The sequence below is a fragment of the Furipterus horrens genome, unplaced genomic scaffold (genome assembly GCF_987537825.1).
Source record: "Furipterus horrens unplaced genomic scaffold, mFurHor1.1.pri manual_scaffold_5, whole genome shotgun sequence".
Lineage (NCBI taxonomy): Eukaryota > Metazoa > Chordata > Mammalia > Chiroptera > Furipteridae > Furipterus > Furipterus horrens.
The window spans coordinates 120,739,589-120,754,694 of record NW_028327175.1 but is presented as its reverse complement, the minus strand read 5'-3'; the positions used below and the strand labels follow the sequence as shown (position 1 = coordinate 120,754,694).

The following is a 15,106-nucleotide window of genomic DNA, read 5'->3' as shown; positions in this document are numbered from 1 at the left end:
ACAATGGCAGAGTTGATAACCTGCAAAGCCTAAAATATTTATACTGGTTTTTACAGAAAACGTTTGCTGACCCCCTATTGTAGAACATTATTGGGCTGTAAATTAAAAGAAAGAGACTCTTTTTTTTACTGTGGAGTTTACATTTTTAAAATACTGCTTTCCTTTTTGAGAATTTAAAGAAAGCTGCGAAGGTTCTCCTGAGAATAATGCTAATTTGCTCATAAACATATATCTTGCCCACATTTCAGGAAGTTGTAGAGCCCCTCCCTTCAGCCTTAGAGAACTCGATAAATTTGATATATTGACTAAAATTCTTAGATTCTAAAGGCAGATTTTGATGTCTTTCCTCCTTACGTTTGGTACTCAGAACTTAAAGGGATCAATGGATTCTAAATAGAAAATATAAAATAACTTCCTGGTCGCTATGAATGTTAAACTCTCAATACCTGTATTTGTTTACTTTAAGTACCTTTTCTTACCTAACCTCTTAATTTAAAAAAGTTCAAACCTGTAGCAAAGGGGGAAAATAACAATGAACACTCTTATAAGCTTAAGCTAGATTCATTAGTCATAAGTGTTTTGCCACTTTTGCTCTTGTTACTTGTGTTTTCTCTTTGTGTATACACATACATTTTCGTGTGATCTATTTGAAAATAAATTGCAGACAATATGTCAATTCACCAATAAATCCTTTAGCATGTATCTCCTAGCAACAAGGTCAGTTGTTCTTTTATGTAACCATAATACCATTATCAACACTCAAAAGCCGTCATGGATGCAGCAATATCATCTAGTATTGGGTTGGCCAAAAAGGTAGTTTAGTTTTTTCCATAAAATAAAAGATACATGTTTCATTTTCACCAATAACTTTATTCATTTAGATATTTTGAGTATGTCGACTATCTCCCGCATGGTCTAAACATTGCTCGTTCTCAATTAATGTCTTGATTTGATCATTGTCAACTTCAACTGGTGTGCTCCACTATGGAGCATCGTCCACCAAGAAATCTCTAGCACGAAACTTCACAAACCACTTCTGACTTGTTTGATCAGTCACAGCACCTTCTCCATACACTGCACAAATCTTTTTTAACCTTTCAGTTTTATTTTTACCTTTCTTGAACTAATAAAGCATACTATGCCAAAAATTTGTGTATTTTCTTCCATCTTCATTATTAAAAAATGGCTACACAGGATTTCACCAATTTTTGTTTTTTGTTTTTTAATTTTTTTGTTTTTATTTTTGGTAAGTTTTATAAATGCACGCTGATATGACAGCGGTCAGAATACAATAACAAAATTGTTTCAAATGAAGGTAAAGACAACTAAGTGCTACTAGAGCCATCTTAAAGAAAAAAACAAATGAACCTTTTGGCCAACCCAAAATGTTTGAGAGAGAGAGGAAGAGAAAGGGCTATATACACATACACACGTCGTCGGCAGCCGTCCGTCTCGAGAGACAATGGTGTAGCTTCTTAAGAGTCTATCTGCACCGCCGAGAATGGCTGTGCAGTCCGACTTGGGAGTGACCCGGTATCTGTCTCCTCCCGTGTTGAATCGACATCTTACGATGACGCTGGAGTGTCCTCTCCAGTGAAGCTGAAGCTACAGAGCCTGGGCAGGGTGATATGGAGGGTCTGCTGTTGCCCATGCAGCAGACCCCCCCTCTCTTCGCAGCTGAAGGGTCCAAGGGAAAGACGGAGTCAATACAGCTTGGCTTCAGGTGCGCTGCAGGAGTTGCCGGTGTTGACTACAACGTCAAACCGCCTTAGGGACTCCGGCTCCGGATTTTCTGTCGGGGTTTACTCCCTTAGCCTTCCCCTGAAGAGGTATGCCGCAAGGCAGCGGAGGTTTTTTGGAGTCAGAGTTTTCCTTCTCTTATGTGCCCTGACTGGAAGATCGAACCAGCGACACTTAGCTCGCAGGCCGACGCTCAATCCACTGAGCCAAACCAGCCAGGCATACACACGTAATTGTGTGTATATATATATATATATATATAGTCCATATTCAAATTTTTCCAATTGTCCCAGCAATGTCTTTTATATATATATATTAATCCAAAGCCTAATTATGAATCACAAATTGAATTTTCCCTTATAATCTAAAACAGTTCCCCCAGTTGTGCATGTTGTGGGGAAGAGGAATGGAAATAGAGAGAGTGAGAGAGAGACTAACCTCTTGTAGATTCAGCCCTTAAAATTTTTTTTAAAGCAAATCTTAAAAATCTGGATTTGTCTAGTTTTGTTTTTTTTTTCTACTGTAGTATTAGATATAGGTTAAACATTTTTAGCAAGAACACTACCTAGGTGGTGGTGTGCCCTTCCTCTTGCATCATGTCTGGATGCAGTTGAGATCGATTTGCCTTTTATTTATTGATAATAAGTCTGATTTTAGAGTGGTGTCTGCCTGTATTCTAGTGCTGTCCACTGAAAGGTTCTAGTAGTAATGACCTCCAGCAATGCTGCTCTAGTACCCAGGCTCTTGGTTTCTGCAGCTCATTCTCCACTGAAAGGAACCAGAGCTCCTTGGAGAAATATTGCAAATCTGGGGCAGGGTGGTTCTGGAAAATCTTGAGTCAGTAAGAAGGGAAGTACTCAGTGAATGTTAGGAACATATGAAAAGGACATAGGGGCTAGCTTAAAAGGATTTTTCCTAGCCAGACTTGATAATTTGATCATCAAGAAAGAATAAGGATGATAATGGATATAACATTGAATGTAAGAATCCATGTATCCATAGTGATTTAAAGCAAGATGGGGAGGTAAAGCTCTCTTTTTACAGAATGCCAGCTAATGAACAGAAAAGGAAAGATAGAATTTAAAAAAATCACCTGTTTACAGTCACCAGTGTGATAATGATTTAGGCGAGGATCTTCAATGGGTGACAAAACCATGGCTGTTTGTTGGGGAGCAGTATATTTACATAGTGTCAGAGTACCACCTCGGAGATTACTTATAGGAAAGGGAGACATTACCTTTAGCTTTATTAGGAAGATGTTGTGTTTGTATGCTCTGAGACAGCCTGCCTCACTTAGTTTAGATTTATTACCTTTGATGAATTCTGAGCTTTTACGATGTATATTTTGTTGCCTATATAATGCAGTACAAAATTGTTAGGAACCATCTTTGTCATCTCCGGAGTTGCCTCCTAGCCAGATATAGTGTATGGTGTGATGAAAGCTTAAATTGGAGAATCTTACGTCAAAGCTTATTTATAAAGCTGTAACCCCTGGTAGTTGTTCTACGCCTTGGTCTGCAGCTATGGATGTTAACATTTTTACTAGTTCTAAAGTCAACACGTCACTTAGGTTCTTTGAATCTTTTTTTTTTTTTTTTTTTTTTTTTTTATTCTCTCAGGGATGCTTACGTGTGTCACAGAAAGATTGAATAAGATCTGATAGACATTTTACTAGCTCCCTTGTGTGTTCTGGGCAGTGCTGGCAATATGTAGATGAAGGGTTTCAATTTTAAAGTCCGACATGAGCAAGTAATGATTTCCATGCTGTTGGACAGATCCTGGAACAGTAAATGCAGTGGATGGAATTTTTACCTCCTATGGAAACACATTTAATGCTAATATACTTGGACCTTAACCTTTAAAATCGCATCTTCTCTCCTTTTTGCAGGCATGCTCAGTCCCTGGCCGCTCTGCAGGCTTACTCGCACTGGTTAGCACAGTATTGCAGTGAAGCGCATCGGCAGAACACGCAGCAGTTTTTCACGCTCATCTCCACTACCATGGATGCAGTCACACCTCTAATCAGCACCAAGGTCTTGAAGCAGCAGAGGCTACACCTTTTATCTAACTGCCTGTCCTTCTGTCCATATACCCATTTATTATCAAATTAAATTATTACATAGCGTTAGATTCATTACCACCGTAATAAAACTACATGCCATTTCATGTTCGTTTTTAGTTGTAGCCCACATAAATGCAAATATAACTTTATATTTTTAATTCTCTTAAGTCCCGCATGAATACATGCTTATTGTGAAAAAGTAAAATATGGTTCAGATTTAATAGACTGAAAAGTTATGTTACTCTTTAATCCATTCCTCCAAAATATTTTCCTTTCCACAGTAAGCACTGTCAATACTTGTCATGTCGTTCAGACATGTTTCTCCTTTTACCTACATAAGTAAAAGATTATAGATAGCTAGAAATACAGCTTATTTTGCTTAGCAATATGCTTTGGAGACCTTTACAGGTGTAGAACAGCTTCAGCTTTTCAAACTGCCCAATGTTATTCTGTAGTGGGATGTATTATAATTTTCTTATTGATGGAAATTAGATCCTTGTAGGATGGATTGCTGGTAGTGGAATTGCTGGGTTGAAGGTTATATCCATGTCAACTTTGATAGGTTCTATTAAATTGTCCTCCAAGAGCACCATTTTGTATTATTAGAGCACATAAATGCTTGTTTTTCTTTTTTTTTTAATGGTTTTAATTATACATAATATTCTGTAGTACTAACAGGATAATGTGTTATTTTCCATAAATTTATGTTGCATTTAAAATTTCAATTTATAAATAATATCCCATGGTGGGTTGTTTTGTAATAAATATACCTAGCCATTGCTGAACTTTTAGTAACCACCATTTGAAGTAAGTTATTACAAATACATATGAAAAGCATGTATTTACAAATGTAAATTTATCCTTTTAGGTAATTTTCTTAGAATAAATGGGATAATAGAGTCAAAGTTTAGGGATATTTTGTGCTTCTAGGAAATTATAGTAATCTTTCTTTCCCAAACAATTCTCTGTGCCCCCCTTTTGTGTGCTATTTTCACCATAATCTTAACTAGCATTAGGTTCTGTCTGTAAAAAGTTCTCTTTTTTTGCTAATTTGAAAAGGACATAATGATTCTCGAGTCAAGTGTTTGATTGGCATGTTGAGGTGAAGGAGGTACGAGAGCCTGGTGTGATAGAAGGGGTGCAAAGGTGGGGGCCAAGAGCGATCTTGGCTTGGAGGAACAAGAGGAGTGAGGTGAACAATCCCCAGTTGTTTGAATGACATCCCAAGGAGTTTGCCATGAGATTTAAGAGCTAATAGGGAACTGCTGTAGATTCTTGAGCTGAAAAGTGACTGAGTTCAAAGGTGCTGGTGACTGGGAACAGAAACTGGGGGTGTTGGTCCTGGCTGGAGAGCAGGAGCTATGCACATGACAAAGGGAATGCTCTTTGATGAGCGTCATCAAAGGAAAACTTTGAGATGGAACCTATGTGGTGTAATTGGGCTGCAAAGAACCATATTTAGCTTGTGACTGCCTCTTCAGAGTTCTAATACCAGCCTCACAGGGGATGTGATGAGCTGACATGTCTGTCCTCTTTCCTCGTCAGGTCCAAGACAAGCTGCTGCTCTCTGCCTGCCACCTGCTGGTTTCACTGGCCACCACCGTGAGGCCTGTCTTCCTGATCAGCATCCCTGCAGTGCAGAAAGTGTTCAACAGAATCACCGATACCTCTGCCCAGCGACTTGTTGATAAGGTGAAGCCCCGGGATGACCCTGCAGTGTCCAGAGGGTATGGCTCGGCCTCAGGGAAGCTGAGGAAGAAGAGTCTGGCCATTGGTTTTCCACGCAGAGTGGAAGGCCTTGCCAGCTCGGAAGGCTTTCTTCCACGTGTGGCACTGATGCGCCTCAGTGCCCTCTTGTAATGTCCTTCCTAAAGCTGGCAATCAGCGTGTGGATTCAGACATAAAAAGTTCCTCCTAATACACAGAGAGAGCTTGTGCTGCTTTTATTTTAATTGAATTCATGTTATTTTGGAGGGTGAATCTTGTGCTGCTTTGAGAGCTGGTGATTTGGCTGGTGTGAGAATCTTTGCATTCTTTTGATTTAAAAGTTTGATTTTATTGTTACATGTTTGTTTTCTTAGGATTGAGGTGGCTTCAGATAAGTGTATTCCATTAAATTTCTCCTAGGAAGCTCAGGTTAGAAGTTTAGAAACAGAACAGGGCTGGAGTTAAGAGGGGGAGTCAAAGCAAATTTTAAGAGCACCTGATTGTGAATGTACAGTAGTCCCTCAGAGGGTTTCAGAAGCCAGCAGCAGAGAGACTAGTTAGATTCAGTGTCTGCAGTGTCCGTGACTTCTCCCTCTGTGATGCTTCAAGTACCAGATCGGAGGGGAGTGGTGGCCCCAGAAGTGATTATTGAGGCCGGCCCTGGGCTGTGCTAGACCCAGACTTGGTGTTACTGCCTTAATATCTCTTTTCCTCCCCGGGTGGCCTTCGAGTTGGACTGATCCCATGTTATAAGAAAGGAGCCTAGAAGCCTGAACTCTGTGTGTGCGGTGGGTGCTAAAGCCGGTGTGAGGCACGGCTGTTCTGCTGTCTGTTGCTCTTGAATTGCTCACAATAGATGCCTTTGGGGTCTCTTCCAGGCTCAGGTGCTGGTGTGCCGAGCCCTCTCTAACATTCTGCTGCTTCCATGGCCAAACCTCCCAGAGAATGAGCAGCAGTGGCCTGTGCGCTCCATCAACCACGCCAGCCTCATCTCCTCACTCTCCCGGGATTATCGCAACCTAAAACCCAATGCTGTCACCCCACAGAGGAAGATGCCACTGGATGATAGTAAGTGGCCCCTGGGCAGGGACATCTCAGGGAGACAGGTGGGGCAGGCATTGTTCTTTCTTTGTGGGGGATGAGATTTGCACCTGAGGCTCATGAAGTGAATAAATATAATACGTCTGTAGTCACACAGCTGCTAAGTGGAAGAGTCAGTTGAGGACAGGGGTTAGACCTCACTTGCCTATGGAATTCAGTGAATATGTCAGCTGGACCTACTTCCTGAATGCAGGATGCCCCATCTCTAAGTTAAAATGTAAAAAATAAGAAAAATGCTTATTGAAGTCACTGTTGATGGTGCCTTCAGTGGATTAAAAAGAAACCCATGCAGTGATTATTGATCCATTTCTAATACTTGCATAAGCAAGCAAGGGAGTTCACCTATGCACACTGGAAAAGATATGTAAAAATTATCTTGAAAGCTTTTTAACCTTTTTCCAAATAACAAGTGTTTCAGAGGCTTTGAAAGAGCTTGAAGTCTTCACACATGACACTTTAAGTTGATCATTTATATTAAAGAGGAGAAAAATATGAATCAAGAAAATGCAATAGTTCAAGTAGAAGGTATCAAATTTCTCTGAAAAATTTTCCTGAAATAATCATTATAGATATATTTTGAAAATACAGTCTATTGCCCTGGCTGGTGTGGCTCAGCTGGTTAGGCATCATCGCACAAACTGAGAGGTTGCAGGTTTGATTCTGGCCAGGGCACATGATTAGGTTGCAGGTTCAGTCCCTGGTCGGGGCACATACAAAAGGTAACTAATCAGTGTTTCTCTCTCACATCGATATTTTTCTCCCTTCCTTCCCTCTCTCTAAAATAAAATAAAATTTCAGTCTATTTTCACAATAAGAAGACAGTGGGACATTGTCTGACATCATTTCCAGAATGTCAGCAAAAATGCTTTGTGAAGTGTTAGAAATGGTAATAAACACTCAACATTAAAAAAATACATTGTTTTTATAGTTAGGAACATAAACACATGCTTATTGTACAAAAATACTAGAATAGTACAAAGAAGAAAAGAGAAACTCTTAAATTTCAGCAATTTTAGTATTTTACAAAGTAACCATTTTAACTATCTTGTCATTTCCTATTTTTAAATATATGTAATAGTTCTATAGCTGAATAAGAACGGCTGGCTGACTGAGGGCATACTGTGTAAGGACATACCTGCCCTAGCGATCTTCTGTCTGTCATCAAATCTCTGGCTATGCCAGCATCAACCGTCAGTGTCTGGTATTTGATCCTGAGTGTTTTACATTCAATAATTAATCCAATTCTCAGTCAGCCTTATGAATTAGGTGATGTGAATGACTGATTTTATCCATGAGGAAACTACGGTGTTGGAAGATTAAGTAACTTGCCCAGGGTTACATACAGTTATTCTAGAACCATGTTTTATAAAATTTAATGGTCTCCTTTACACACTTTATCCTACAAGTACTTTATCAGTCAGCATAGGCTAGGTTATATTATGTGTAACAAATAATCCTAAAAGCTTAGTGGCTTAGTGCAGGAAAACAGTTATTTCTTGTTAATACCACATGTCTAGCTTGGGTCAGGGTTTGGGTAGATCCTGCACATTCTAGTCACTCAAGGACCTAGGCTTATGAGGGTCCATTACAGTCTGTGCTTACGCTGGGAAAGGCTCTGGCCTAGAAGGGACACTTAACCATTTCCACTTTGGTTTTGTTGGCCGGAGCATGTGGTTATATGGCCGTGGTGTAACTTCAGCAGGGGTGGAAAGTGTGATGCCGCCAAGTGCTGGAAATATTTGCCCACTAGCATTAATGATTTCCACAGTGAACGTAATTAATAACATAGTTAACGTTTGTTGAGTGTTTACTGTGTGCTTGGAGCTGGGCTGAGAACTTTATATACATTATTTCATTTAGTCTTCCCTATAGTTCTGTGAGGTGTGTCTTAGTATCCTCATTCTTTAAGTGATAAAATGAAGGTCTGGAAAGTTTTTCCTAGCCCAACTTTATACTTGGAAAATGTTTTCAAACCTATAGAATAGTTGAAAGAGTAAGAAAATGAGCAGCTGTGTATCTTTCTCCAGGATTCATCAGTTGTTTATTTTGTCACATTTGTGCTCTTCCCCACTCTCACATACCTTTTCTTTTTAAGTGAGCCATTTTAAGTGAGCCACTTAAAGTACCTGGCATTGGCACTTTATTCCTGAATATTTAACCTTTATGTTTGAGAACAAGATACTCTCTTTTTAAAATAATTTATTTATTTGTTTATTTTATTTTTAGAGAGAGGGGAAAGGAAAAAGAGAGGGAGAGAAACATCACTGTGTGGTTGCCTCTCACTCGTGCCCCCAACTGGACCTGACGTGCAACCTAGTCATGTGCCCTGACTGGGAATAGAACCAGCGACACTTGGCTCACAGGCCGACACTCAATCCACTGAGCCACGGCAGTCAGGGCACAAGATACTCTCTTATATAACCAAAACACCATTAACACAACCAAGCTGTGTACCATTGTTATGATAATACATTTAACATAATGGCCACACCCAGATTTTCCCTATTCATCACAAAATGTTCTGTTTTACTTTTTAATAATCCGAAATACAGTAAAGGTCCATGTGTTATATTTGGTTGCCACATCTTTCTAGTCTCATATAATACAGAAAAGCATTCCTGTTTTTTCTTTTTTATGACATTGACATTTTTGAAGAGTTCAGGCCCAGGCCCATTTTTTGTGGTAGAATGTCTCATAATCTTGTTCTGATTGCTTCCAGCAATTAATTTTGGGTAGGAATACCACCCAGGTAGTGATATGTACTTCCTATTGCATAGCTTCAGGCAGTGTCCACCAGTTTCTCCATTGTAAAGGTATGCCCACCCCCACCCCTGCCTGCCTGTAAGTTGCTCAGGGGGAAGAAGTCAGACATGGGTCTGAATGGCTCCAGATCCTTGCTTTTTGCCACATTGCCCCTTTCTTCTTTAAAGCATTGTTTTTAATTGTTCTATAATATCCTAGCCTATGGAAGTAGCACAATATACATACTTATTCTGTTTCTATATATTTAATGGTGCTTTCAGTTTTTTACTTGTATATATTTGTGAATAAGTCTTTATCTTGTTTTAATTTCCTTAGACATCAGAGGTCACATTTTGGTTTCTTGGCTCTTGGCCTTTCCTCCTAAATGGCTTTCCTGTGCCCTGTGTGTTCTTGGGGAAATGTCTGCCCCAAGTGCAGTTTCCTGGCTCTGTCAAAGTAAAGTCTCTGCTTATAGTAGTTATGAGCGAGCAGTGTGAGTGTGCCTTTTGTTCACTTTCCAACATCCCTGTGACCAGCTTTTAAGAACTAGGCCTATTGTGAGCCATTTTCTTCTTTTATGCTCAGTCCTATGCGGGAGGTAGTGTTCTCTATCTACATCTTCAGATGAGAAAACCGAGACGCAGAATGTAGCGGAGTCAGGGGTCAAACCTGATTCCATCCACTTCCAAAGCATGGGCTCTTTCTACTGCTGTACCTTTCCCTAGAAAACTCTTCGTCAACCAGAGGCTGGTGAGCTTGGGGGTCAGGGCAATCCAGAGAACGTAGCCAGGTGGAAGTCAGCTCTGGTGGCTCAGCTATGGAGTGGCTTCTTGCAGAATCAGTGGCTAAGAAGGGGAAGAGCACCCCGCTGGTGCTGGGGAAAGATAACACCTTTTCTCTCCTGGACCTCCTGATACACCAAACACTTTGCTAGTATTATTCTGAATTTTGTCTCTGAGCTTAACAGCAGCCTGCAAAGGTGAGGCTGTTGGCTGTCTTCAGTGTCCTGACAAGAATCGTGCTTTGGGGGTATGGCCATTTAGTAATCACCTGCTGCTCATATCCAGGCTCCTCTGATCTGGGCCCTTGCTGTTTCTTCTGAATTCCTGCCTGTTCGCTGGCCGCTGCCTCTCTTCCCTGCGTGCTGAGCTCCACTGAGCTCATACTTTAGGGTATTGTTAGGAGTACACAAAGCCTGTCCAGGAAGTATCCAGCCACGTACTATGAAAAGTAGAGATATTTATTGAAGAAGATACAAGATACAAGAATCATTGTATATAGGACAATGACAACTCAGGCCCCATCAAAGTAGGCACTTGGGACCTCACACAGTCCTCCCAATCACCATCCGTTGCCCTGTTGTATTTTCTTGAATCTCATGGATATTCCGAAGTCTCTTCCCTTTCACAGGTGATTTTAGTTTTGGGAAAAGCTGCATGTCGCAGGGCACCAAATCTGGGCTGTAGGGGAGCTGAATCAGCTGGATGATTTGATGTTTTGCAAAAAAAAAAAAAACTGCATGAGATGTGATGTATGAGTGGGCACATTGTTGTGATGAAGCTGCTGATCACCAGTTGCCCACAGCTGCGGCCTTCTGCATCATCCGACTAGTTTCTGTGGAGGAATATTCAAGCTTTATGCAGAATTCGATGCAGATTCCTTGCTCTGTTTCCTCAGGCATTTTGAATGCGACGACCACACAGTACCATGCTCACTCAGCAGCGTCTACCACCCCCACTGACTAGTGCAGTCATTGTTTACACATGAGCATTCCAGGCCACTCTACGTGGCTTCCAGGTTACATCCATGTTGTATAAGCCATTCTTGTTATATTAACGATGGTTGGACTTTTTCCAGACCTCATATATTGTCAACAACATATAATATAGTACAATATAATACTAATTTTACATATTGGCACAGGTCCATTAGGCCAAGGATTGATTAGGCAGTTTATTCCTAAACACATCAGCAGATGTCGTCACTCTCAAAAATAAAATAGTTATTTTACCAGCGATATGAGTTTATTTAGGAACAGCAGAGAATTGCATTTGGGGACAAGCAAATGTAGTTGCTCATTGGAATTCCAGTTCCTGGTCACCACATAAAATCCCTTTCTCAAGATTTCTTTTCCATTACTCTTCTGTAACTTTTTATATCCAGTTAGGTTATGGCCTGTCTTTTTTCATATTTTGGAACAAGCATTTCACTTTAGGAAAAACTACTTTCTTTTTCCTTACCAAAAACTGTATCTCCATTTCTCATATCTTCTTTACTGAAAATAAACATCCTACTTTTCATATAGTCTTTTTTTATCCTTATTACTTTCTAGTAGTTTTGTAAGAAACCTCTTTTTTTCTGACAATTTCAATTTCATTAGTTCAGATGTCACTTTCTCAATTTCAAACACTGACAAAGCTTACCTAGAAAAGAAACAATGCAGGACAGTTGTTACAGAATAACTGCAGATTTACTGTTAGAGGATATCGCAGTTGCCTGTGCATTACATTAAATGGATAGAAACTCTTTCTACGTAATAGTTAAAATAAGCCATGTGCATTTTGGAATTACAGTATGAGAGTCATTCATGTCTTTGAGAGACTGGGAAAGATTGGAACACACAGGGGCCATAGGATCCCACGCTATGCTGAAGAGTATTGCTGTGTTGAGTAGGGAGAATAAAGATTTGAAAGATGGCACAACAACCTCTGAATTGATGGCAGACTTATAAATATCTGGGAAGCCATCACCAGAATGCCCAGCTTTGCAAGTAATTATGAGAAATGGAGAGGTTTTTAAAAATAAAGATTACTGCCTGGCTACAAACCTGAAAAGACAGGGCAACAATCAACATACATGCCTGTCAAAGAGCAATTATAGCCTAGCCTTGAGTTAGCACCGTGTGTGTGAACAGAGCAGGAAGGGTGTTTGTTCTTGTGTTGTCCTTTTCAGCTGGCTGCACAGATACTCTTGTTTGCTCAGTTCACTTTAGTGTAAGAGCAGGGACTTGCAAACTTGTTGGGTCATTTAATAGTAAGGAATATAGTGTATATCATGGCCCAGCATATACATATAAAACCATATCAGTGACAAGTAAAAGTTTAGTAAATGGACATGTCTTTCCTATTTTCAGAATATGCCATGCACATACTCTATTTTGTCTTGATAAAAATGGAAAAGATGAAACCTTTAAATAGGTCCCAAATAAAGTCAGAGAGCTCAACTAAAGGGAGAGAGCCTGGCATCTGACAGATTTCCCTGACTGGAGGAAAAAGATGGCCACAGAAGTGGGGAGCACAAAAGGGTCCAGTGGGTACCTCACAGTGTTTCAGGGGTTTGCCTCCTCTGGATCCCACTTCTGACACCATGTAATGTCACCTCCAAAATAAAATAGCCAGTTATTTTACCAGGAAGACGGGTTTATTTGGGAATAGCCTAGAATTGCAATTTGAGACAAGGAAAATATAGCAAGCTATAGAGGCAAGTCTGAAGAGAAAAAGGGAAGGACAGCTTTTTTAGGTTTTCAGAGGAAACTGGGGAGGGCTGTTTTGACTGGAGTTCATTGTAGGAGAACAAGAATTCAAGGGTGTGGCAGTTTCTCATTTGCTGCAAGGGGTAGTTAGTATAATACATTGTTGCTGGGGCAGGGAAGGATATTCCTTCTTTTTCTTAAAAGCAGGAGATGAAATTCTTATGTGAAAAATGACCTCCCTTGTCAAATCTTAACTTCTTTCTGCTGGTTATGTAGGCTGTAACTAGTGGATCATGTATGAAAGTTTCCCCTTCAGGGCTTCCCAAACACCATTTTAAAGTGAAATTCTCTTATTTTCATGAGGTGCATGGCAGGTGTTGTGTGGACTACCAGGCTAGAGTCGTATTTTGAGTTGAAGGAGTGTTCGATCTACATGTATTCATTTTTGCCTGTGGTAATTGTCTGTGACACTTACTTTCTCACCAGTTTGGTCACCATTTTAGAGTCTTGAGTTCAAGGCACCTAACCTGAAGGTACATTTGATCTTCCCTGTGGACTTATTTCTGATGAATAGAAGCAGAACAGAGGGGGAAAAACTTAGTGGGCAACTGAAGTTCTGAGAGTAAAAAGGGAAAATAAAAAAGAAGGAAGAAAACGGGGGAGAGAACTCAATCAAGAGAAACTGAATTCCTTTAGCAAGATGTCCATGTTACTGTCCTCTGAATACCTTTGAAGATTTCTTCTCCTTCCCTTGTGTTCCCCCTACTGTTGTTTATCCTCAGACAAGGCCTCACATGCAACTTAATCTTGATTTGCAGCCAAAGTGATTATTCACCAGACACTTAGTGTCTTAGAAGACATCGTGGAAAACATCTCCGGGGAATCCACCAAGTCCCGACAGATCTGCTACCATTCACTACAGGAATCTGTTCAGGTCTCCCTGGCCCTCTTTCCAGCTTTTATTCATCAGTCAGGTAGGAGCTGGCCACAGGCCTCACTGATGAACAGTGCTGATAAGGGCCAAAGTAACTGCTTAGCTCGAGTCTACAGAGCACATCAAGTCCGTAGTAGCACAGGCCTTGATGCTGAAGGCAGAGGGCAGTGAGGTTTATTTGGAGAGTCTAGGGCACAGGCCCCATGGAGCCTTCATATGGGCCTCACACCTGTGTCACGTGGCGCTGAGTCACTTGCATCGTTTCCATTTTTAAGGCTTTGCCTTCTCTCAGTATGGAACATAAATGGCTGCGAGTACAGTAATGGCATTATATAGGAGAGTAAAGAGAACGTTTTCCTGTGGGTGCTACTTATATGGCAAGGTGGGTTTTGACATGGTGCCCGTCACCCTGCTCTGTCACTATCACTGATAGAGGCTGTCTAGTTCTGTGGATGTACGTGAGAGCATTTATAGTAGTCTTGTCAGTCTTATGAGATAAATATTGGAGGCTTCTTAGTCAACAGAAATTTCCTGATTGCCTTTTAGAAGCAGAGTTTATGTAATTAGAGCCAAAACATACTGTACAAGATGATTGTTTAGATCTGGAATTGGAACCACAGTAAATGTAACCAGTGTTTTCTGAAATTAATGCATTTAATAGACTACGCCCATGCACCCTGAATACACCTTTATTATCCACTTTAGCCACTTATCCCCTGACTTAATCCCAACTATAGGGATTATTGGTCATAGAAATTGCTAAAGCACTCAGGTGTTGACCCAATTGAATAGTTCCATCAGTGTGTGTGCAAAACAATCCATCTGCAGTGAAAACTGAACATTGCTGAGGCTGGGCAGTGAGGGAGGCTGCATTTCCTATAGTAAGCCATCAAGCAGAGGGTTCACTGTATTAGAGCTGTTTTCTCAGCATGTCCTTAATCGTTTTCCACTTTCCATCACCGGCTCTGATGGTGTTGGGGAAATTTCTTTCAGCAGGAAGCCTTAGAGAGATGATAGTGCAGATTGCAAGAGGAAGCCAAGGGCTCCCGTTTATCCCTGTGTGCATGCCTCTGATCCTTTGCTCTTTTTGTTTAGATGTGACTGATGAGATGCTGAGCTTTTTCCTCACATTGTTTCGAGGCCTTAGAGTACAGATGGGTGTGCCTTTCACTGAACAGATCATACAGACTTTCCTCAATATGTTTACCAGGTAACCGCACACCTGCTGTCCACAGCTTTCAGATTAAAAGTGAGAAGTAGCGGGACTAGGCTACAAAGTGTGGGGATTTTCTTTTGCTCTTCTTCTTCACTTGCCACAGTGTTGGTCCCAGAGAAACATTTCCTTGGC

The 15,106-nt window shown here is 40.6% G+C and overlaps 1 protein-coding gene across 3 annotated transcripts in view; it reads left to right on the top strand.

Moving 5' to 3' along the window:
• XPO6 (exportin 6) overlaps positions 1 to 15,106 on the top strand; it is a 130,824-nt gene that overhangs the window by 107,718 nt on the left and 8,000 nt on the right. For all 3 annotated transcript variants that reach the window (XM_090277429.1, XM_090277427.1, XM_090277428.1), the window contains 5 exons: positions 3,629 to 3,773; positions 5,348 to 5,494; positions 6,388 to 6,577; positions 13,643 to 13,798; positions 14,854 to 14,968. In XM_090277429.1, the coding sequence (XP_090133555.1) occupies positions 3,629 to 3,773; positions 5,348 to 5,494; positions 6,388 to 6,577; positions 13,643 to 13,798; positions 14,854 to 14,968 (753 nt within the window). The remainder of the gene's footprint in view (positions 1 to 3,628; positions 3,774 to 5,347; positions 5,495 to 6,387; positions 6,578 to 13,642; positions 13,799 to 14,853; positions 14,969 to 15,106) is intronic.